Here is a 26,181-nt window from a genome sequence, read left to right on the forward strand (position 1 = left end):
ATTTTGCAACATGCTCCTGCTCTTCAACACAAAGCTGCTGTGTGGGAGTTATCTCGTTGCACGTGGGAGCGTCCTGAATCTACATATGATTTGTTCTCGCGTCTGTCAGATTGACAGAGCTCCAACACAATAAGTCTTTACATAAACAGGGTAATTATTATTCATGGGATGGTCACCATTTTGCGTGATTGTTCAGCACGTTGTTGCATAATAAATGGGTCTCTCTCTCTTTCTCTGAGATGTTTAGCTTTCCCTTTAGTGAATATGACGGCCGCAGCTCTACAGGCACTCAGTGTGTGTGCCATACTTTAGTTATCGTTGTGACACCTTTGTGGCCACAATGGGAATTTAAACTGTTGATGCCAGTCCAGTCTCTGTGGAATCCAATGTCAGCTTTCAGAAGCTAATGAATTTAGGATAGTAAAACAAGACTGAGAGCAATTCCAGTAGTTGTTGAGCTTTTTCAGTCTGGACATTGCATTATCATGGCCGAATATGCTTTAAACTCTTTTTAAACTGCTCTAAAACCTGCTGGAATCACTTTATATTACAATTAATCAAGAAACACATGTAAGTATAATGAAGGCGCTCTTTGGTAGTGGCTGGTAGGAAAGGGACCCTTACAGTTTGCTATCCGATCTACTTTTTCTAGAGGATAATCAGGCTCTTTTTTTTTTTACTGCTCTAGTATTAGACAGCTTTTTAGGCAGCTCATGGGAGGATATTCACCACAATCACAATATCACAGGTTTTTCTGCAATGAAATCCTAAATCGTCCCGTCCTTAGTCTGGTCCAAAGTGGTTGACTGACTGACCAACAGACGTTTCCATCAAGCCATGCCACTAGTATGGCTAAAATGAACTGTATTTTTACCACAATAGAAAGCACAGAAGTTAAGAAAGGGAAACTGATTTCCTACAGACACGAACCAATGGTGGACTAGCAACTGTCAACCTGGCCGGGCTTTGTCAATGTAAGATACTGTATGTTATTCCAGAGCAATTCTATTATGTGTTGAAGCACTTTGTTATTGGAAATGTGTCGGACAAACAATGGTTATATGAAAGCAGGATATTGATCCTCCAGCCTCGTAGACCATGTGCTGTTGTGTGCACGAGGAGGAATTGGTCTGTGTATCTGTGAAGCTCTGAGAAGCCGCTGCTGGCTGCATCGCCAATCCATCATTAAGCCATGCGTTCCAGCCAGACAGCTCAGAGACCTGGCGTATCGACGGCATGAACAACTTTCCAGCGCTGGAGGGTCAGGAAGAGATACAGTTTTAATGGAGAGACTGAAACACAGATTTGGAGTGTATTCTCTGTGATCCCAGGCCCTCTGCGGAAGATGTACTGTAGAAGCCAAAACTCTGGTATTAACACACGCTAAGGTCACAATTCTTATATTTCAATAATGTCAGTCCTAGAATTATTGACGATACAACAATACCAGAAGTAGAGGCAGTCTACTTGAGTTGAAGGCACCTGACTGGTTACACTTGAGTTTGAAGAGACTAATCTAGACATTAATTAGGGACAAGATGGGGGGCATGGCTCTTATGTTAACATTATGAAAGCTTACTGTCCAGGGTTCTTACGGTCATTAAAACCCTGGAAAAGTCATGGAAATTCAAAATGCTAATCCCAGGCCCTGGAAAAGTTGTGGAAAACAATATTTTTCCCAAAGTTTTGGAAAGGTCATGGAAATGTAACTAAAGTTGCATCAAATATAATTTATATTTTATCTAATCGCCGAAATAGTAATACTATAATGATAATAAATACTGTATGGTATAGTAATGAAACGTAAAATGGCATTTAACTGTCGAGGTATTTTGCTGGTGAGAGATTTTAGTTGCTTTAGCGTGTAGAAGCTAGTAAGCCTACTATTTGATTTGTTTTAGATAGGCACAACATGTTTCAGACCTTATTTTCCTGAAAATTAGGTAAAGGTCATGGAGAAGTCATTGAAAATCATTGGTGAAAAAGTGTATGAACCCTGACTGTCCTTTGAAACACCATTTAGGGCTCCGTTTCCTGTCTGTTCTCCTTTTAGATGAGATGACATGATGATGATAATCTGCGTCACTCTCTTTGTAATACATTTTCTCTTCTGCACTGTTCTCTTTATAGATATATATAGAGATACAGAGGCCAACAGACGTCAACCAAATGGACTTTAATGCCTTTTACCTCCATGTCATTTAAAAGTCTTAAGTAATGAACGTGTATCCAAAATGATGTGAGGCATTTCTGTTGCCTTTCTGTTTATCCTGTTTCCTCCTGTTTACCAAGAGGACTCAACACATTTTTGATCTACCGTTCAGTATACAGAGTAACCTGTCATCTATTAGTCCTCTCATTTTAAATTGGATTTAAATATGTTTGAGGTACCGATGACAAGAGTATAGTATCAGATGTGTCCTCCCTGACATCGCTCTAAAATGGTCTTAGCTATTACTTTGTTCAAATGGAGCCTCAATGACCTCCTTGGCCCACATCTGAACTAAGAGAAGTCATAGAAATCTGAAACTAGATCACTGCAGCCTTTAGAAGTTGCTGTAAGATCAAAGTAGAGATAGTTAATATCTCCTCTGATCTGTGATCTATTTGTTGCAGCTCTATATCAAAACAAGATCTTGTACACTCCCTTCAAAAGGCTTCATTTGTGTTTTAAATCACTGGAATTTCCCTTCAAGCAGGACAATTCAGTACCCCTGCCCCTTTTATCGCTTATACTATTGATTTTGTGCGGCCTTTATTAAGTCACAATGTCCTGTGTTTTTTACTCTTGTATGTCGACTGTTTATCCCACATCTCAACTGTCAACCTGACCTTATAAAACAAAGTACGTTTTACAGTACGTGGACAAATTACATTACATTTCATTTAGCTGACGCTTTTATCCAAAGCGACTTACAATAAGTGCATTCGACCAAGAAGATACAAACTTGAAGAAAACAGAATCATATAAGTACATCAGGTTTCATAGAGCCAAAACATTTCAAGTGCTACTCAACTGGCTTTAGATAAGCCAGTCCTTTGTTAGTGTATAAATGCTATGTTAGTATGTAAGTGCTTATAAGTGCTTTTTAAAAAAAAAATGTATTAAATGAAATAGAAAGAAAGAGGTCTCACATTCAGCTCCCATCTATAGCCATCACTATGCTATGACCCTGCCATGCGGCTAGCCAGATCACCCCCCCCCCCCCCCCCCCACCACCCTCCTCCTCCTGATCCTGGTCCTGCTCCAGCACTTACCAAGGATTTAATGTTGCCCCCATCATCTGTCAGGCAGATCAGATCAGCGCTGTAATACACATTAGCATGTGAGGCCACAACCCGATACAGAAGTCCTGAAAAACAACAGCCGAAAAATCTGTGTAATCCCACAATTACTGTAATAACTCTCTCTGCGTTCTCTTTTTCACATACACAGTGCTTTGGCAAATTTAAATCTGATGTTCAGGAGTTAAGAGTGATGTAAGGCCGGGTCTTTCTGGAACAATGTGTATTCTGATAGACGGGTTGTAAACAAAATACCAACGGGTGGTTTCCAGCCATATAACAATATGCTGCTGGCGCTGGATCTCAGGCTAACATGCTAAGCCTCTTCGCAAAGCAATTTTTTACAGTAACTCCTGATAAAAAGCTTTGTTCTGATATCCTTTGACACAGAAAGAAACTGCAGAAGACAAAACATGTTTTCATTTCCAACAGTCCAAACTAAATAATTTCAGCTAATAAATCTGCCATGAAATCAACCCAGGGTGTGTTGAGTAGTATGATATAAAACCTGTTATCAGCTTTCAGCCACATCTTGTATCTTTCAGTTTACGACCGCCTGACACTCCTTCTTTGTTTTAGTGTTGGTGCTAAGTAGACAAGAACATGTCTTTGTGTTGGCGATGCTCCTGAAAGTTGTGACCATAATCATGTTGTATTTATTTAACCTCTCAGCCAAAATCTCTTAAAATTAACTAATTATTATTTTAGCAAGGATAGTTTTTAAATCTCAATAGACTGCTGAATACTGCTTCCTTGTATGTTAGCTTTAGCAGTTGTAGCGTACAAGATTAAAGCAAATACAATTTGAGAATAATGCTTTCCTTATTGGCTTAAGTGTGATGGAGCATGCATGTTAATCATCCGTCACGTTGAACAGGCAACAGCCGTGATTTGGATCTATTATTCGCGTTGGCACTTGCACAGAAGTCCATTTATAAACACATTTATTCTCAAGAGATATCAATACATTTGAATAATTCATATACAAAATAATTCATTTAATTGTAGCAGATGGTAAGCAGATGCATTTACTTGCATTTACATACATTCTTTACATTTAAAATTATGCTACGACTGAAGATTATTGTCATTAAATGAACACTACTGTAGGTCATTATTAATTATTTAATTGATTGGTCTGCAAAATAAAATATTAAATAAAATAAAACACAAAGCCAAAGATGATAGCATCTAATTTCTAGCTTGTTCTTAAGATGAACAAAAGAAGCCGATTTTTTTCAATTCGGAAGCTCTAAATAGGTATAGTGGGTCATTTTTGCTTTAGAAATGATCTGTGCAGCCTGTGATGTTTCATGCATCCCATGTGTATCCACTTTGCCTCAAACTGTTGTTTTTTCAGGTTTAATGATTCCCCACTATCAAAGTTCCTCTTGACAGCCACATTTTGCATTCTGTTAGAAATGTGGAAAGATCAATGCTGGCTGCAAAACAAGAACTTTTTTCCACTTGTTGCTGAACATTGCAACACAAATGTTGAGTCCAGAGTAAAACTGTTGCTCAGTTTAGTGCTGTGCTGAGAGTTTGTGACACGAATATAAACTTTAAAGGTGGGGTAGGTAATTTTGGAGAAACCAGCTCGAGTGCGCTAGAAGTTGAAAATACACCGCCGGAAAAAATCTGCCACTTCCTTACAGAGCCCCTCCTCCAACACACACAAACGCGCACAAGACCAATGAGGGCACGAGATAAGTTTGTGCACAGATGGAAGGCTGACAGGCAGGTAGGCCATCCAGTTATTTTAGCCGGGCCGGCTAAAATGATTGGTCGTGCTTTTTACAGCGCTACGGCTTCCACAGATTACATTTCTTTATGGATTTTTTGTCAAAGCACTTAAGATATTCATTGCTATCGGGATGTTAAGAGCATTCCATGGAATATAACAAAAAGTGTATCTCGAGCCGGTTTCTCAAACTTACCCCACCTTTAACCATTAGTGAATTTGTATTGAATCGCCTACGTCTATACGGCCTTCTTATTTATATTTTTACTCAAAACAAATGTTATACAAAACTAGGTTTCATAAGACAGCATTTATGTATTTTCCCACAGTTGAAGCAGCCTTTTCAGTCCAGATACGTGATCAAGGACTCTACTCCCACTCCTCTCTACTTCTTTCTCACTCTTTTCTTCTCTGACACTTATAATGCCCTTTATTGGGTCATGGAGTTGTTGTGAGCCATACAAATAGCCTTCAATAGCTTACAAGATGCATCCAGAATGCAGTGGACACATTTTTGTTTTGTTTAGAGTCGTGTACAGTCAACAAAATACATAAATTACTAGCGAAACATAAAATGTAACGTATGTAATTAGAGTTCAAATGAACAATCAACATTAAACTGAATGCAATAGTCTATTTGTGCATTATCTTCAAGATTTTGTAAGAAAAAAAGTATAGGCTAAATGTAAAACAAAAATATAAACCATTCCATTTGCACATAATGTGAGGGCTTTGTATGATAATGGACGTGTAGCCCGGATGATGTTGCATCGCAATTTTGGACGTCGAATTTCAAACACCGAAATTGTGCATTCGAATTTTTTTAACTTGAATTTTTGGGATCTGAATTTGAACATTCACATTTTTTTAACTTGAATTTTTACATTTTTATTTCACATAGGTAAATTCGGAGCAAAAAAAAATCAGATACATGATTTTCAAAGTAATTATTTTCAATGCTATAAATTCGGTGTCTGATAAATTTCAAATACTTCTGTCTCTTGTTTGCTTCCATAATGGACACTATACATTGATTTGAAATCACTGCTTCACAAGATATCGAAGCTCTTGAAAAAATCCAGACTGCTGAATGTTTTCGTTAAACTAATCATAAAATACAAAGTGGACTAGAATCCAATAAAAAGGTATGTCCTACAAAAGTTAATATAGTCCTGCTTTATAGGCGGCAGCACTTAATAATACATACATAATACATGTACTTCAAGTTACATTGCACCACAGCCCATGTCTCTGAATTATCAATACAAGTCAAGAGCACATTAATCTGCAGAAAACATCATCTATATTCTGTGAAGATTTGTTTTTAGATGAATTGTATATCCCTCTTGCCTATTGGTGTAGATATAAGCCGAGAAACAGTCCATTGCCGGACAGTGTGCGAATGAGTCATGAAAGTAAATACCCAACACATCACACTGAACACTCATGCTCCACTTGTGTCATCCCCCTCCCTCCCCCTCCTCTTCCTCCTCCTCTTTATATAAATTGCAGGGAAACCCCATCAGAGCATTAGAGAGAAACTCAGATGGAGATTACTGACAGACTGCAGCAGGCCCATTAAATCGCTCCGGGATTTACCAATCAAATGTGTTGCAATGCTCCTGTGAACTTAGTTTTTTAAGGCGGGACGCACCTTTTTTGCATCTGATCTTTATAGTAGAAATAATTTATTTTTATCAGGCAGGGTGCAATAACTTACTGTTGAGTAAAACTGCAGGAGATAAACTAAGTCTACTTCACTGTCTTGTTTCTACACGTGGGACTTCAGTGCATTTTGTAAGTAAATCTCCAGGAAACAAACTGGCATTAATGTGTTTTTGAAGCGGATAAGAAGCTGTAAAGCAACTTTTTTGTCGAGGGTGTTTTCCCTAATAGAAGTTAAAGCTCCACCTCGGTTAAACCCCACCGGTAAATCCAGCTCACCCTCACTTTAACCCCCGGCACCATGCTGTCCAGTGTGCGCCGACACAGCCTCCGCCTGCAGACCGAGCTGCACCGCTGGAGCATCTGCGACCCGGGCAGCCAGCAGCTCACCGACAGCCTCTTGGCCCGGGTCCCCTCCTGCATCTCCCGCTCCAAGTCCTGCACCAACTCCGCCGGGGAGTCAGACGGGAGCCGCCTGAGCTGGTCGTCCTCAGACTCGTTCATCTCCACCGACTCCGCCGGGGAGTCTGCGGAGCCCGGCGGCCCGTACCGGGTGGTGCTGTTGGGGGCCAGCGGGGTCGGAAAGACGACCTTCGCCAACATCTTCGCCGGAGCAGCGGACAGCATGGACATCGATGACTGCGAGCTGTGTGGAGGTGAGGAAAGACGACAAATATAACTATAGTGACATTTTATTTTTGATAAACGACAACAACAAAAAAGAAATCCACATGAATAAATGACAAAACGTACTTTTTGTCATAATACAATCTAGTATTGTCATAACATCTGATAAGGACACTATTATGTAGGCTATTACCTTGCATTTGCTAACGGCACTAAAAAAGCACAATATTGTTCCTATTTTTTATATAAGTCTATTGTTTCACTTTTAAAGTGTTCCCCTTTGTTTGTTATGTGTTTCTTTCCAGAAGAGGTGTGTGAGAAGGAAATTGAGGTAGATGGAGAGCCTGCAACTCTGACTCTTCTTGACACATGGGATGCAGAGGTGAGACAGAAACAGCTACATTGACTTGTGTGACTCAGATGATGGCACACTGTACACATCTAAGTGAAAATATTGAATCTAACTGTTTGTATTTGTGTTTTCAGACTGACAACAAATGTGCTCAGGAGCCCTGCATGCAGACAGGTGATGCCTACCTGCTGCTGTACTCTGTGACTGACCGGGCCTCGTTCCTGCGAGCCTCTGAGCTCAGGATCAGCCTGCGGTGCGTCCGTCCTGCACAACACACACCCATCATCCTGGTGGGGAACAAATGTGACCTGGTGCGACGCAGAGAGGTGTCTGTCAGTGGTGAGGATACAATCCCTGTCTGTGCGTAATGAGCACTATTCACTGTAAGGTTTTAACTTATTTAAGTCATCATTGGCTTTCTGTTTCAGAGGGTCGTGCCTGCGCTGCTGTCTTTGACTGCAAGTTTATTGAAACCTCAGCCGCCATGCAGCACAACGTGTGGGAGGCTTTTCACGGCATGGTGCGACAGTTGCGTCTACGCCGAGAATCCAAGGAAGCCAACAGGCACCGCAGGCACATAAACTATAACGCACGCAGAGAGAGCCTCCCTAAGAAGGCAAAACGCTTCCTAGACAAGGTGGTGGCAAAGAACAATCCCAGTGTGGCGTTATGGCTCAAGTCTAAGTCCTGCCATGATCTCTCCGTGCTGTAGGAGCCTGACGGACGCTTTGGTTTAACTCTGCGCCAAACCTTTAAAGCAGACTCCAACCTAGAGAGCAGAAAATGGTGACACCTGCTTCTGAAGGGCTAAACGTTGGATGGTTCAAACCTCAGTCCTCAGTGTTCACACTGAGCCAGGTTGGTGTACCTGAGAGGTGTTTGCAAATGTCCTGCAATGCATCCATATGCTGCTCTCTAAAGCAGACTGAGTGGAAGAGCACAGCCTTTGCAATGGACTTGACGCAAAGACTTCATGTGTTTATGAGGCATTAATGTTGGAGGATTACCGATGGAAACTGAGAGAAGGCTGTGATGTTTCTGTGTTTTGAACAAATGCATTCATATTGTTCTTTTCTCTCCTGCCTTCTCTCTTTCCTCATCCTTTTGCTCTCATCCCTGCCAAACGTGTCGTCTGTCAAAGTGCTGAGATTACCAGTTGTAAGCTATTGATGATTAAATATGAGGATGATCATCTAGTGGTTTCTTTGATTTGATTTATTACATGTTGTCTTTGCACTCTGTAATAAATAACAGACTGATGATGTATTTTGCTACTTGTATGTTTCAGTGTTGTTTATTGAAATAAAGTGACATCATCCAATTTTGGGTAATACAAAAAAAGTGTTGCTTGTTGTCTGTCATCTCAAAATGAACAATGAGATGGGTGACTCAGCTTTGATACAAAAGAGACACAACTGAGCTGTCAAAAGATGAGTCAGGTAACATTAAAGCTGAACTTTTAGAAACACATAAGTCCCCTTTTTATGGTTGTCTGTCTGCGTGGTAAAAAAGTGGTAAAATATATTGCCACGGTAACATTCCCAGGAAGTGTTTTGTGTATGTTCATTTGAGTGACCGTCAGGCAGATGGTGTTGGAGCCAGAAAATCTATCAGAAGGCAGAGCATCAAACATTAGATAACAGAGTCCCCTCCATCTGAATTCATGGTTTCATCCGCTGAGCCATCAACTCACAGGTTCTGGTTAAATGACGGTGCTGTGAAACGGTGACTCACACACAGCCTGTTATTCTACAGTTGCAGATTCACATAAAGCTCTGCGTTGTTTCCAAGCAGCTTTCCGCAGCTTGTCAAGCCTGCAGCTTTTAGCCCATGATAATGGCCTGTGTAGCATTAGGGTGTTTTGAAGATAATTCTGGCTAAATGTGAGGTCGGGTGATGAATGTGAAAGCAGTACAAATCTTGAAAATATTGGACAAAAAAAGTACTATTGTTTGCCACATTTTAAGTTAAAACAAGATTATTGCACACATTATTGCTTTTATCATATAAAGCTTGAGCGTATTGGACTCGCCATCTTCAAAGCAAATACAGCAAGAGATTACAGAGCTGCAGCAGATCCACTGCAGCTTGATGTGGCTACTGTCAGATAAAACATATTTTGCTCAGACAGCTTTTTCTGTGAAAGGAACAAAGTCCTTGAAATGGCTAGCTGATCACTTGAAGTGTGCTGCAAATTCACCGCTTTCAAGAGAGATACCACACTCCTGTTAGTTCAGAAACAAAGCTGTACTCATCTCTATTCTTTTAATGTTGTGTTTTTATGTGTGTTTAATTGTATCTAGGTGTATTCAGCATTTACTTTTACATTCCTGTTCTAATCCCCCAGATTTTGTTTGGCAACTTGCTTTGGCATTTGTCTATGTTAAAGGGGACCTATCATGCAAAATGCACTTTTGTACGTCTTTTATACATGAATATGTGTCCCCGGTGTTCCAGGGAACTCACCAAGTGTCAGAAAACACAACCCTCTCTATTTTCCTCCGTACCCAAATCTCTAAAAAAGGGGCTGCAACGGATCTGATAAAAACTGATCCAGATTTGAACACTGTCCTGACGTCAGGACGGTGGCGCTACGGCTATTGGGCCAACTCCACCAATCAGGAGGAGACAGCCACGGCCATTGCCGTTCGAACGCGCTGGAGACGCTGTAGTACATATGCCAGGCCTGTAGGTGGTGCTGTTCTCACAGAATCAGCCCTTGCAAAAACAGAGCTAACATTTTTCAAATTGAGCGAAATGAGGCATGGCTAAAATGCATGATCTGTTTGGTATTTTGGAAAAAAAAAAAGTATAATATGCCTTATATAGGTATGGTCCTACACTATATTATTCAAATATAACATGATAGGTCCACTTTAAATGCTCCTATTAACTATACCATAAATTAATAATAACACGTGAAGAAAAACATGGGCTTTCAGGTTTTTTATGGCGTTATAAACTTTCTAGAGGTGGAAAAGTTTAGGGAGGAATCTCACCTGCTGTTGAACACTTTTATAGACTGTCCCTTGACCTGCTGAATCACACCAGATGACCCCATATTTGCATTCTTATGATGCAATGAATTGTGAGTGTAATCTGTGAGTCCTATTGTCTATGCACACACACAGCTCTTATCAGGCACTGCTACTAATGGAAAATTTAACAGGAAACAGTGCAGAGGTGCATAGGTCAAAGTCTGAGGGGAATTTAGAAACTAAAATGCTGAATAGCAGATTTCTACATACATTTACCCCCATTGTTATACCCTTTTCATTCCAAGTTTTTCTCTTTTTCTTTTCAATGAACACACCTGTTGTCTCAAAAATACTCAAGTGAAAATCCTTCAGCTTGTTTGTTTGCTACTATAATCCACTAACAATCTATACCTGGTGAGTATTTATGTAAAATCAGTGTCTAATATTAAGTGATCATTTGTTTGCCTTTTACAGTACTGTCTGAATCATTGTTCTGTTCTTCCTGTCTCCTTCTCCCTTGTCAGCTTCTCTCCCATTGGCTAGCTCCACATGAGGGCAGGGTGATTAGACAATCATTAGATCCAATAAAACATAGCTGGTTAGCGCTTGGTTAACGTTTGACCAGACAGGATGGGGCTGCTAAGATCACTCTGAGGTCTGGGGAGTGACTCGCTAGATCGCTTCGGAAAGGTAAGTCTGCTCACTCTCTGTCTCCTAGCTTTGGAAATGTTGAATATTTGGAGTAGATTTTGATGTGAGAATTGGACAGAAACTGATCTGCCTCTTTGGGTTTAACTGGATGTGTTTAGTGTGCCAGGTGCTTTTAGTTTGGTTCAGAAAGGCTGTGATCTTCAGTTGACTTTGGCAGGGCCTTTGCGTCAGGCGTTGGCAAATCTGACATTCGACCTGTCCTTCCTCTCTGGTGGCTTCCTGGTTTGTCTCCAGTGCCTGGCTTTCAGGGGATATTAGCTGTATGGGGCACTATATTTGAGCTGAAATGCAGACTGACAAAGGTCATTGAGCCAATTTGCTAAAAGGAGGAAGAAAGGGCCTGCAACACCGAAGTTATTCCATCATACTTACATCAATCCTTGTTGCGACAAATACACTAAATACATCCATTTGCAGAGTGTTTTCCTCACAGGAAGTCAAGCTTAAATTAAAAGTGATTTCTGTTAAATGGTAGTGCCAGCAATGTCTTGTTTGTTTGAATATTCCCGTCAGCAGAGGTAGTGATCCTATCAAGACAAAATCCGAATTAAAGTTGAACTCAAGCGAAAGTGAACTAAAGTTACCATGCTTTCTTATATTATCTTATATTAAGGAGTGTACCAGGGCGGTGACATTAAAGGTGTGCTGTGCTACAATAAGGTCATTAGCCGCGACTCAATGTCACCTTCACTTTTCTGTGGCCGCAGACTTTAGCCTCCTCTCTTCGCTGCATTTTACAAGTCTGCATATCTCAAACGTGGCAACTTCTCTATACAATCCTGATACATCTTCTTAGCACAATCAGTTATTTTAGTCTTGTTCGACATGAATGAATACTGTCATTGTCCAGAGCGTAGTCATTGTGATGTTCCCTCAAACAGTATTGAACATATATTCTGCTGTTATCTGGACATAACGTCTTTGAAACACTTTGTACATTTTGGATGTCAGAGAGACAGTGTTTGCTATCAATCAATTTATACAAAATGAAACCACACCCACCTATACAAACACACAATGGAGGCTGTTATGTTATTCTAAACTCTGAGATAGCTGTAAACTCATTGAGGTTTCCACATTGAGCTTTGGGTACCTTTGTCATGTTGATACCCTGTGTGAAAATTTGTTTTTTTAAAGTCTGGCGATGCATTTGAGCTCTGACTTTCAGTTTCTGCTGTGTGCTGAGGTGGGTGGTTGTGCTGGATGTGTGGGTGGAGCCACACAAGGAGATACCATGTTCATGTGTAGATACCCAAGGACACATTTTCCTTGGCTTTATGAATCAATAACTAATTTTGCTGAACAGAGAAAGTCGTGTACTGAAGCACACTGGGGTTAATGGTTTCTTGAAGGACTCGGTAACAATTATCGACACCATTTTCCATCATTCCCGTTAGCAGAAGATGTGAATTTAACAGCAGAGCACAGTATTCAAATCTTATATAATGTCTTTTTATTTTCAAGGGCTTAATTTAAACCATCCTCTCATGTCACCTCTGCCTCCTCAACCTCTTTCTTTCCCTTTCACCATGTTATAATAACACCTATCCCCCATATCTCCTCTTCCTTCCCAGGCTGTGATCATGACACCCATGATGCATCTGTGGTTGCTCCCACTCCTGTTGAGCATTGTGAGTACATAACACTGCCAACTGTTGTTCCTATCCTTTAATTCATATTCATAGTAAATGCACAAACAGAGGACCCTCTTAAAAGGCTATTGGATTCATTCATGAACAATTCATAGGTGCAGGAAGTATAGGCTTGACAATCTTGAACAAAGAAAATATTGATGACCAAGTTAAAGAAATGTGTGCAAGAAAGCTTTTGGTTACTTATTTAAAACGCATAAAGGAAGTGTGAATATTACTAAACTAAGCGTTAGTCTTTTGTCCGTAGACTTTGCTCTGTCCTGCAGCGAAATACATGAGTTCCCCACTTGTCATGTATTCTTGGTTCAATAAATAACTTGGCTGTAAAACATGCCCTCAATGCCTGACTACATTCAGCTGCAGTATCGAGTTAAAAGTGCTAATGTGTGTGTGAGTGTGAGAGGTTCAGTTTGACCTCAGCCTGTAGTGTATTCAGTGACCTTTGACCTCTGTTTCTGTTCTGATAGGCCTTCGGGAAGGATCTGGAGGAAAAGAAGGGACCGTTTGAGAACACACAGCTGGATGTGGCAGAGGGGACACCGGTGCCATATGCCATGCATCAGGTATTACACACATAACTAAAAGCAATTATTCAAACACTACACCTAAGTCCAATTTGCAGGTATATTTGTCTTTTTCCTCAAATGCTACTTCATACTTTTCCTTCATAACACATCAGAGGTTTAACAATATCACATTTTTTGATAATTATTTGACTCCCGGGTAGAGATTGAACGATGTAGGATGTTATCTTGATAAATCACTATCAATAAGTTATTCTAGGTGAATTTCTATTATGTGGTTACATGAGAGATTTGAAAAAGCGGTCTAGCTCTATTATGTTAGATAGGTGAAAATGAAACCTTTTTTAAAAACAGTTATTCAGATATCAAATCAAATCAAATCAAGTTTTATTTATATAGGACATTTAAAAGCCATTTTTGGTCGAGCCAAAGTGCTGTACATGTAATAAAAACACATTACTACAATCACAATAAAAGACAATAATTGACAACAGAAATATAAAAATCACACACAGGGAAATGTCAGGAGTCATGCTCTGCTCTAACTAGAAGGCCAGAGAGAAGAAGTGTGTATTTAGTGTAGACCTCTAGGGTCTGGGCCGACCTCACATGGAGGGGCAGAGTGTTCCAGAGCCTGGGGCCAGCTGCTGCGAAGGCCCTCTGGTTTTGAGCCTGGTCCTGGGCACTATCAGCAGCAGCTGGTCAGCCGACCTTAAGGCTCTGGCTGGGGTGTAGCGATGGATGAGTTCTGCTAAATAAGCCGGAGCCAGCCCATTTAGGGCTTTGAAAACAAATAAAAGGATTTTAAAATCAATTCGGAACCGAACTGGAAGCCAGTGCAGTGAGGCCAGAATTGGGGTGATGTGGTCACGCTTTTTGTGGCCAGTCAGAAGACGTGCAGCTGCGTTCTGCACTAGCTGCAGGCGTCTAATTGACGCCTGGTCCATACCCACATACAGAGCGTTGCAGTAATCCAGTCTCGAGGTAACAAAGACGTTAATAACCCTTTCTAAGTCATTAAAAGATAAATACGACTTGGTTTTGGCCAATAGTCTTATTTAAAAAAAGCAGGATTTGACTACAGTGCTGACCTGCTTGTCGAATTTAAAAGTGCTGGTGAAGGTCACTCCACGGTTCATGACAGAGGGGAGGATGTTTTCATTGAGAGAGCCCAGAATATCAACCGGAGAGGCTGGAGGTTGGGGTCCAAAAAAGATGACCTCTGTCTTGCTCTCGTTGAGGAAAACAAACAAGATATAACAAAGACCAGACTTACACAATGTCGCCATGTATTTATATGTTATGCATGGTGACCTTATTCAAGTTTGTTTTCCAATAATAATGATATTCACTAGAAAGACATGTGTGTCCTACCTGCAGTGAATGTGTTTCGTAACAACTTGTAACGTTAAGTGACCATCTTTCCCTTCATAGTTTCAGGTGACCCATCCAGGTGTAAACAATTTCAGGCTGAGTGGAGAAGGTAAGGAAGACATTAGGATTTCACACGACGGGTGGCTGTACCTGGAGAAGCCTCTGGACTGGTCCCAAGACGATCATTACATGATCATGGTAACGTGGTCCTCTCTCCTCTTGCAAATACACAGAAGAAATATAGTTGCTATAAAACTTGTAGTTATATGTACTTGTGCTTGTGTGTGTGTGTGGTGTGTGTGTGTGTGTGTGTGTGTGTGTGTGTGTGTGTGTGTGTGTGTGTGTGTGTGTGTGTGTGTGTGTGTGTGTGTGTGTGTGTGTGTGTGTGTGTGTGTGTGTGTGTGTGTGTGTGTGTGTGTGTGTGGCTTCATCCAGGTGGAGGCACTGGCAGATGAGGAAGTTGTGGATGGCCCAGTTTATGTGACGATAAATGTTGTGGATGTGAACAACAATGCTCCTTACTTCAACCAGAGCACCTACACTGCTGTGGTCAGAGAAAACAGTCCAACAGGTGTGTTTTCAATTGGTGAACGTCCGGGTATCTGTGAAAACTGCTCGAGTGGCTTTTAGGGAGACATTTCTTCCTTTTACCCCACCTTTGCTGGGGCATGGCTTCACATCTTGGAGGGTTAATGCCACCTGTGCATCAGTAGAATTGTGTGAAACCTCTGGCAGGAGCTGTGTATCTCATTGGCATCGAAAAATAATTGTATTTCAACCTTAAACCTTCAGAGAATAACAGGAAAACAGGAAAGAGTAAAAAAGGAATACTGTTAACGTTTTTCACGAGACATGTTTCAATGTAGAGTGACACCAAGCGTACACACAATATGAATGCATTTTCTAATATTTATTATGAAATAAGAATACTTTTTTTCATTACCTAAGGGGAAATTAAATAGGAGAACAGTATTTTAAGGGTTGCTTTTTGGTATTGGGCTATAGTGTATTCGATGTAGCTGCTCTTTAGGATGCATTGGCAGGAAGAAATGTCCTTCATTACAGCTGTATTACTATGTAATAATAAGACTTTAAGGAAAATGCATGAAGGTGACTCAAACTGCTGTACTTTTGAATGTGTCTGGCATTCACAGTGTGATAAACATCTAGAAGCATTAGAAAGCATGATTCCTGGCATGCGTGTGGGTTAAACCTTATTCCTATATGTTGCCTGACATCATTACATTTCTCCGGTTTGAAATACTCAGAGATTATTTCACTGGGGTAAGACTTCAGTTTTTATAAATCAGTTATATATGTTGTTTCAGGTACCCCATTTGCACAAGTGTTTGCATTTGATCGGGACGACCCAGAGACTCCAAACGCTCACCTGAGCTACAGCCTGGTCAGCCAGATCCCCAACAACCACCAAGTCCCTCTGTTCCAGGTGGACCCCCACACCGGAGAGATCTCCACCACAGAAGAAGGTACTAACACTTTCATTAACACACTGTCATTAACACACATACATGAACACACAGACGTTGGGGAACACAGAACCAAGAGCACCCTCCATGAGAAAGTCTTTAATCTGTCCATCTCTGCCTGTAATCTGGCAGTATAGTGCCACTGTAAATCCAGATTACACAGCTCATCTTGTGAGGCGAGATGAACGCTGATTGGAGGCAGATTGGCTGAACGTGTCGCGTGATGTTGATCACCGATTACTTTGAGTTTATAAATAATGCTGAGTTTGAAGATGCTTGTTTACATCTGTGAGCTGTTTGGCATTTTACTGAACAGTATTTAATGTGTGTGTGTTCTTTAAATAGGGGAAAAGATGCTTAAGGCTAGAGAAGGCATCCACTATGGCAAAGGAGAAGATCGCAGCATTGACGCTCTGAGGACGAAGTTTGACGACTTCTGTCCAGTGCAGAACATCCCCTATGAGGAAAACCCCTTCTTCACCTGTGTGGAGAAAGCAGGTTTGTACCCAGCAACACAAATAATAATACAATTATAAAATGCTTACACATACTCAGCGGGGGAAGAAGTACTTATAATTGTACTTGAACTAAACAATAAATATCCCAGTGTAGAAATATTCTGTTGAAAGAAAATATCCTGCATTAAGAATTTAACAGAAAGAGTGCAAACGTATTACTCATTATGCAGAAGGGTCCATTTGAGTAAAATGGATAATGTTTTTTTATTTCGAATAAAAATGTGATGCATTAAAATGTAAATTACCTAAATGTTGCTGCTGGTAAAGATCTGGCATACTTTTACAATATTAAGAACGGCTAGGCAGCTTGCCATTTTCATCAAAGGATCAATAAAGTTCTAATCTGAATCTGCAAAGAAATTATTAACTACATTTATAAAATAAAAGTCATGGAGTAAGGAGTATAATATTTCACTCCGGGATATAGTGTAGTAGAAGTATAAATTAGCAGAAAATGGAAATACCTTAAGTAAAAAACAATTACTTTGTATTAAATTGTACATTACCTTTACAAGTTCAGCACATTCAACAAATGTGAAAGTGACAGGTGGTGTTAATGTAGATAAACACAGAATCACAGAGGAAGAGACGCCTGTCAGCTGCTGGTGCTGCTGGTGTGATTTATCTGGAGGTGAGGGTGACGAGTGCAGACGGGGAGAAGCATGTGACTCATCTTTCTGAAATTAGACATTTAGTCAAATATGTTTGTCATGCTAAACCCTCCAAAGTCTTTGTTTTTGTTGCCTGTATGGCTCTAATTAAAACGTGTGTCTTCCTCTGTGGTGTCAGAATTGAGGAGGAGGAACGTGGACCCCCTGGAGGACCCAGACTTCACCCTGTCAGTGCGCGTGCAGGACCTGGGAGGAGCGTCGGAGACGGCACTGAGTGGAAACGCCATTATGCACATTGTTGTGCAGCAGAACCTTTGGGTCAATCCTGGCCCGATAACTATTAAAGAGCACTTGAAGGAGTCTTACCCTAAGGTCATCGCAAAGGTATGGTGGGATTCCAACTCTGCAGAATTGAAAACATGTCATATCCACTTTATATCCAGAATCTAACCTTCCCGATCTGGCCTCTTTCCTCCCTTTCTGGATCCAGGTCCAGTCCAATGAGCCCAATGCCATCTACACGTTAGTCCAGAAGGAGCGAGAGCTGAAATTCCCCTTCCAGATCACAGAAGATGGAGAAATACATCTGACAGAGGAGTTGGATAGAGAAGACAAGGACATGGTACACAGCTTAGTTTGCCCAATAACTCACTGTTATCCTACATGACAATAACTTCTCACACTTCTAGGGATGATTGTTGAACTTGTGTTTCAGTACATCCTGGTGGTGTTCGCAGTGGATGAGAACGAGCAACAGGCGGATCCACCCATGGAGATTCAAGTGTTGGTGGAGGATGTGAACGACAACGCACCCGTGTGTGAAAATATGGAGACTGAGTTTGAGGTGCAGGAGGACGAGCCTGAAGGTAAGATGTGTGTGTGTGTGTGTGTGTGTGTGTGTGTGTGTGTGTGTGTGTGTGTGTGTGTGTGTGTGTGTGTGTGTGTGTGTGTGTGTGTCTGTGTGTGTGTGTGTGTGTGTGTGTGTGTGTGTGATCATTACATAATGTGTTATATGTAGTTTACAGTTAGGATGATGTTTTATAACTGTAGATTCAGCAATCTGTAAGAATTACTATAATGTTGCAGCTGGTACTGATGGTGCAAATTGAAACTACTTTATATACTGCAGGGCAGCTTCTTTAATAATAATACATCATATTTTACAAGTTAATTATATTTTGTATGATACAATACCATATTTAGCATAAGAAGAAAATACTCAAGTCTAGTAGATCAAATTGAACTAAGTACTGTAAATGTACTTTGTTCCACTGAAACTCACTAAATTATACTTAAGGTGAAGTTAAAGACAAACCTTTAAGACTACTCTTGAGATCACATAATTAAACATATCTATACCATAAAGAAGGCTATTGGTGAATTGAAACAAAAAAGAAAATGCATCGAAAATGATTGCACACAATTCAACTCTATTCTTGTCCTTTGATAAATGCACACAGCACAAAGTTTGTTACATCCTGTCATGTAGGAAAAAAACATCTCATTCTGAATAATATATATTGTTATCATTGATATTTTTGACACAAAACTCCTGATATGTGACTCATGTGTTTACTCCCTTCTGGTCCACGTTGCAGTCATCGACAGCGGGGTTTACTTTGACTGTAACAGGCCTAAGAGCCCCTTGGACCGTTTATTCTTACAGTCTGTTTCTTGTGCTTCCAGGCAGCCTGATTGGACTGCTGTTGGCTCACGATGACGATCAGGCCGGTACATTGAACTCTTACCTCACTTACACCATCCTGTCCCAGATTCCAGCCACCTCCCCCAACGCCTTCTCCATCGACGCTGCTTCCGGAAGAATCCAGGCACTGCGCCCTCTGCAGCGAAAAAACCACCATGTGTATAATCTCAACGTCAGAGTCAACGACCCAGGTAACAAGCGGTGTCATGTCACACACCTGAAAACAAAAGTCACACAAAAATAAACTGGTCAAATGGTTGTAATATTTTTATTCATTTTGAAAATACTTAAAGGTAGGGTAGGTAAGTTTGAGAAACCGGCTCGAGATCGATAGAATTTGAAAATACACAACCGGAGAAAATCTGCCACTTCCTTATAGAGCCCCTCCTCCAACACACACGAACGCGCACATGACCAATGAGGGCACGAGATAAGTTTGTGCACAGATGGAAGGCTGACAGGCAGGTAGGCCATCCAGTTATTTTAGCCGGGCCGGCTAAAATGATTGGTCGTGCTTTTTACAGTATTACGGCTTCCACAGATGACATTTCTTTATGGATTCTTTGTCAAAGCACTTAAGATATTCATTGCTATCGGGATGTTAAGAGAATTCCATGGAATATAACAAAAAGTGTATCTCGAGCCGGTTTCTCAAACTTACCTACCCCACCTTTAATGGACCCAAGTTTTTGTTTTTTAATCCAAATGTGTTTATTTTTTGCAAATTCCATAATATAATGGGCAATTAGAGGAAACAAACGTTATTTTATTTTAAACTTCTTTTTTATTCTTCAGTCAAGTTAGAAGAATTAATTATTTGTATTATATATTATTTAGTTTTTCTTAAATGTTAAAAGCTTCTTGCACAATCCCTTTACCAAGTTTATTTCCCAAAAATGTATGTTCTATGTGATAACTGAATTCACTTTATTTATTGTTGTTGGTAGTTTACTAATCAATAAAGCTGAAAATAATAATGTTTTTCCTCACAGCTTACAGCACAGAATGTAAGGTCATCGTCAAGGTCATTGACGTCAACAACGAGACGCCTCAGTTTGAGAAGACCAATGTAAGTATGTGAGCCACTTCCTGTCGCTTTTTTCTCACACTGTTTGGCTGATTTTCGTCATGTTTCTGTGTGCAGTACGGCACTCAGTCTCTGTCTGAGGACATTCCTGTGGGACACACCGTGCTGTCCATCAAAGCGACCGACGCCGATGACCCCGACAGCGGCAGCTCGCTCATCGAGTTCCACATCACAGCTGGAGATGATGAAGGTGTTTTCAGTGTGCAGACCGACGGCCACGGCGTTGGCCATGTGGTCGTATCTAAGGTACGTAACTCCTTTTTCTACATCTCCCATGTGATCTTCCAATGGTTTGGATCTGTAACTGTTCCGTGTTGAACTGTTAGTTGATTCGTTCATTGTTTTGTAGGTATTCGTGTGGTATAGCTTATATATGGTTGCAACTGATGATTATTTTGAATCCTTTTATATTTTATTGATTTGTTTTATCAATAAAAACATGTTTTACTCTTTAATATGGCAGAACAAAAATCCCAGTCCAAGCAATTGTTATTTTAAATTGTTTGTTTGAACCAATCAGCAGTCCAAAACTGTGTAACGTTTTTTTAAATATAAAAAATAAAAGCTACACATTCTCACGTTTGAGAAGGAAATGTGTTTTTTTTTCCTATAAATGAATAAAAAAACTACCAAAATAGTTGGTCATTTTTTTCTGTAATTCTTCGTTAAGCTGCTGGATCTGAATTATTACTTTTGTGTGACAAAATAGAAAGTAGTCGTGCGTGAATGTGTAGATAGAGCTGCTTAGCACGACTTTAAATATACAATTCCTTGGATAAGCAGAGTGGAGAGTTTTTCTTGGCAACCATCTTCTCCAAGAAATGTAACCTGTGAGTCAGGACTGTGTTGTGACCTTCAACATTTTATTTCCTTTTTTATTTCTAACCCGCCTGCTTGTCTCCTGACAGCCTCTGGACTTCGAGTCCTCCGCCACCTACAACCTCCAGATTGATGCTCGTAACACAGAGCCGCTGATGAACGGTCTGGAGTACGGCGACGAATCCACAACCTCCATCACTGTGTCCCTCACTGACGTGGACGAGGCTCCAGAGTTCAGTCAGGACATCCTGGATGTGACGGTGCCCGAAAACACCACCAAGGGGTCGGTGCTGCTCACTGTGGAGGCTAAAGATCCAGAGGGCAAAGAGATCCGGTAAATAAATAACACAGGCCATACCAAGCAGGCACCAACTACCATGAAGAGACTCAAATCAACTAGGAATGGCATCTTCGTACATGATGTATCATCCCTATTATTTATGAAACAAAATGAACTACTTACTTTAATGTAAGGATTTAGATTGTCAGCATAGAACTACATACAACATTAGGAAGTTGGAGATAGACTTATTTCCTGTTTGTATTTGTTGACAACAGTAGAAATAAAGAATAATCTCTGCCTTATGCTTTTATATGAAGTTCCTCTAAACCCTTCAATAACAGCTCCTACAAACCTTTATAACATTTCAGCAACTAGGAAAATTCCCAACTATTGAAATGTTGAACTATTAAATATCTTAGAAAATGAAATATGTTAAACTACTCATCAAATTACTAATAATTGTTTTACTTTTTATTTAAAGGCAATAACCACAAAAACAGCTCAGAGCTATAAATCCTTATAAAGACTTCAAAACACACTCCTAGAAACCTGAGGGAGACAACACTTACTCTCTATCCATGTTGTTTATCTGCTTAAACAAGATGTGCTTTATGATAGAGGACTGAACACACACACACACACACACACACACACACACACACACACACACACACACACACACACACACACACACACACACACACACACACACACACACACACACACACACACAGGCAGCCTACACTGGCAGCACACACACACACACACACACACACACACACACACACACACACACACACACACACACACACACACACACACACACACACACACACACACACACACACACACACACACCTACACCATCACACACACCACAACACAACCCACACACACACCCACACACACACACACACACACACACACACACTCAACACACACACACACACACACACACACACACACACACACACACACACACACACACACACACACACAACACACCACACAACACCACACACACACACACACACACACACACACCACACACACACACACACACCACACATTCATCCTACACTTCACACACACACCACACACACACACCACACAGCACACACACACACACACCACACACACACACACACACACACACACACACCACTCACACACACACACACACAGGCACACACACATTTCATCCACACTTTCATCACACACACACACTACACACACACACACACACCACGAGCACACACACACACACACACACACACACACACACACACACACACACACACACCACACAACACACACACACACACCACACACACACACACACATCACACACACACACACACACACACACACTAATCACACACACACACACACACACACACACAGCACACACACACACACACACACACACACACACACACACACACACACACACACACACACACACACACACACACACACACACACACACACACACACACACACACACACACACACACACACACACACACACACACACACACACACACACACACACACACACACACGGAAATGTTCCACTAGATCATTACTGTCTTTGTTTTACCATTACTGTGACTGTTAGGACTTGACATGTACACAAACCAGGCTATTCAATTGTTTTGACTACCATTATCCCCCCCCCCAGGCCCCCCGTCCAGAGCCTGGTGTACTGTGGATGATTTCTAATATATATTACTAATATACACACTTATTTGTGTGTGATTGTTGTCCAGATTCACGTTGGACGGTGACTCTCAGGGATGGCTGGAGATCGATGCTGCCACAGGAGAGATCAAGACCAAAGGAAAGCTGGACAGAGAAACCCTGGAGTCTTTTGAAGTCACTGTCACTGCATTTGAGAAGGGTGAGATATCAGCTTATAACAGTGTCATGTTTTCTCAAGGATTGTGCCTTTAATTTATAAGAAAAGATCTAGGTGAGCCGAGCAACTAAGAAGATCTCTTCAACAAAGAAACATTGGTACAGAAGTGGATTCAATAACTTGATAATATAATTAATGTTGTTAATATTTTATGTTCTCACAAACTGAAACCTGACCATTGTTTTCCTTTATTTAATAAACTAGTGTCAGGAAACCTTTCTCATGCTTTTTGATTTATCTCTAAAGAGAACCCAGAAAAGTCTTCTGAGCGCGTGGTGTCTGTGAGGCTGCTGGATGTCAACGACAACTTCCCCAAACTGACGGAGAAGCAGGCCTTCATCTGTGTGAAGAACGCCAAGCCTGTCATCATCAAGGCCGAGGACACAGACAGCGCTCCCTTCTCCCAGCCGTTCACCTTCGCTTTCGCCCACGGCAAGAAATCTCCAAACTGGGCACTGAAGAGCATCGACGGTACGCTGACGTTCTGTACTAGTCATTTAAGAAAGCAGAGAAAGTGTTAACTGCAACGTTTTACAAATCTTAACACTGTTCTTGTGTTTCTTTGCATGTCATACAGGTTCATCAGCCGCACTGACTCTGAGGAAATCTCCGAGTGAAGATAAAACCTTTGTAATTCCCATTAGCATTAAAGACAGTGCAGGCCTGGGAGTCACACAGTCGTTTGAGGGTGAGTTCATTCTTTGGGTTACATTTAAAGGGTACGCCTGGAAACCAAGAAAAGACAAAAGCCAACATTGACTTGTTGTCTGGGTAGCCAAAGCCCAATATGTAGTACAAATATTCCTTTATTTCATAAACACAGGCACAGTAATTGTGTTTTAATCAATCCCATATTCATCAACTTGTTCCTGTTAACTATAACACATGATAATCTGCCGCTAAAATTAGTCCCCAACAAATCAACCATTTCCTCCTGTTGAGTTTTAGAAAACACTATAGTATTCTTTAAGCTTTTCTAAACATGAAATAAGAACTTTTGACCAAGATATATATCTTTATAGAGGACAAATATGCTTGGGGCTTAGTTGCAAAGACAGGAAAGGGAGACCAGTAGGCGTTTAGAGAGACACTGCAGTACTTTTCCCACTTAAGTTCCGATATAGTTCCGAAATGTTGCGTTCACACCAAAAAAAATCCGGAACTAAAATGTGTTCATGAGAACCTTTTTACCCCCTTTTCCGTCCCTGCTAGAGAGCAGGGACTTTCGTGGGAGAAAAAGGTTCCGATTTCTGATTGGCTGGGCGGATTGAAAACCACGCCCCGTAAAACTCCCAAAAAGTGTTGTGAAGTCGCCATTTTATTATCCTCGCATTAGCATTATTAGCATTAGCCCAGCGCACAAACGCAGAGAGACTAACTTATGGCAACACAAAAGAAAACATGGGAGCGGTGGTGATGAGGAGGTGTCGGCGTTCTGGCGATTTACTCGGAAGGCTTCAGTAGAAGCTGCTGGGAGTCCCAGCAGCTTCTACTGAAGCCAGTCCCCAACTCCGGGGACTTCCGGCCGGGGACTTCGGGTGGCAGTATACGCTGTGAAGTTGTTTGTGGCCTGCCAGTAAACCCAAAGCAGAAGAAGAAGAAGTGACGTCAGCGGCTTCATTTGCCTAATCCTCCCCCAGGGACTTATTCCGGTGTGAACGCGATCTGTACTTAGTTCTAAGTTCTCATGAACCTTTGTGGGAAAAGTACTGCGGTGTGAAAGCGCCTAATAATGAATGTTGAATGCTGAGTCACACAGTGAAGCAGAAAAATAATTATAATATATGGGCTGAAATACAAACCTGTGTTTTAAAGTGAAAAATGGACCAACATTTTTACACAGAGACAGTTTACACAGTATTTAATGGGAGAGATGAACTGTCATCGTTTTTGTTTGTGTCTTTTCATGCGATTCGTATACAGCGATTAACCTAAGCTGCCTCCTCTAAAGTTAAACAATAATAATATACTTCATACCATGTCTTTTATAAATATAAATATAAAGTTTGATGACATGTGTGTGTCTCTTCCCTATATTCCAGTGAGAGTATGTAACTGCACAGAGCTGGGTTACTGCTACATGGCGCCAGTGGAGCGTAACCTCGGTTATGGGATGGGACCCACCATCGGGATCCTGGCCGGCGTTCTGGGATTCTGCCGTAAGTCTGACAAACTGTCATATATATTATCTTTGAAAACCAAATTCACTTTTTAACCGGCATTGTTCATACTGTAGGATATTGTGTTGTTATCTAGTATCGTGTTGGTGACCGACTTTTTGTTTGTCTTGTTGCAGTTATTGTCTTCGTCATAGTGATCAAACGCATTAATAAAGGGAACAAGAAGAGAAACGTGAATGAGGATGAAGAAGAGAAGAATCCCATTAATTAGAGACCACACGCACACACAAACACACACTCACACACACAAAATCACACACACACACACCAACACACACACACACACACATATTAACATAACATTATTTTATTGTATTTACAAGAGAGAGTTAAGTGCTGTGCACACTTAATAACTGTCAGGTGGCCCCATGCTAATCATGCATTTATAAAGCTTGTTAACATATTTTATTTGAAGTTCACTCCTAGACTCGGGTTGTTTAATTAGCAGGTAAACTATCTCACATATTCCAATTTGTTTTTGGCCCAGACCGTTTGTAAGTAATTCTCTTCTGCCTTAATGTGTTGTTACAGCTGGAAATATCTTATTATTTAGAAACATCTTAAACCCAGAATGTCGCTGTCTGTATTGAACAATAACTGCTGTGTTTTGTAAGGAGTAGTCATTGCTTTGTTTCCAAATAAAATAAGAAACTGGGGAACA

At 40.9% G+C, this 26,181-nt stretch overlaps 2 protein-coding genes across 3 annotated transcripts; both read left to right on the top strand.

Moving 5' to 3' along the window:
- Positions 1-6,643: 6,643 nt before the first annotated feature.
- gem (GTP binding protein overexpressed in skeletal muscle) lies at positions 6,644-8,990 on the top strand. Of its 2 annotated transcripts, none has more exons than XM_034128072.1 (4): positions 6,644-7,347; positions 7,624-7,700; positions 7,805-8,009; positions 8,099-8,990. In XM_034128072.1, exons 1-4 carry the CDS (start codon positions 6,993-6,995, stop codon positions 8,380-8,382), a joined length of 921 nt encoding a protein of 306 aa, XP_033983963.1. In that variant the 5' UTR covers positions 6,644-6,992; the 3' UTR covers positions 8,383-8,990. The 2 variants fall into 2 exon arrangements, with proteins under 2 accessions (XP_033983963.1, XP_033983964.1); XM_034128073.1 differs by having other exon boundaries at positions 7,627-7,700.
- A 2,266-nt stretch (positions 8,991-11,256) lies between these two features.
- cdh17 (cadherin 17, LI cadherin (liver-intestine)) lies at positions 11,257-26,181 on the top strand. The gene is made up of 19 exons (XM_034128071.1): positions 11,257-11,338; positions 12,934-12,990; positions 13,479-13,574; positions 14,970-15,107; positions 15,345-15,480; positions 16,238-16,396; positions 16,742-16,894; positions 17,704-17,909; positions 18,016-18,147; positions 18,241-18,391; positions 19,212-19,421; positions 20,223-20,299; positions 20,375-20,563; positions 21,226-21,470; positions 23,192-23,322; positions 23,587-23,811; positions 23,918-24,028; positions 25,383-25,499; positions 25,637-26,181. The coding sequence occupies exons 2-19, from the start codon at positions 12,943-12,945 to the stop codon at positions 25,729-25,731; spliced, it is 2,619 nt and encodes an 872-aa protein (XP_033983962.1). The 5' UTR covers positions 11,257-11,338; positions 12,934-12,942; the 3' UTR covers positions 25,732-26,181.

The sequence above is a fragment of the Trematomus bernacchii genome, unplaced genomic scaffold (assembly GCF_902827165.1).
Source record: "Trematomus bernacchii unplaced genomic scaffold, fTreBer1.1, whole genome shotgun sequence".
Taxonomy (NCBI): Eukaryota; Metazoa; Chordata; class Actinopteri; order Perciformes; family Nototheniidae; genus Trematomus; species Trematomus bernacchii.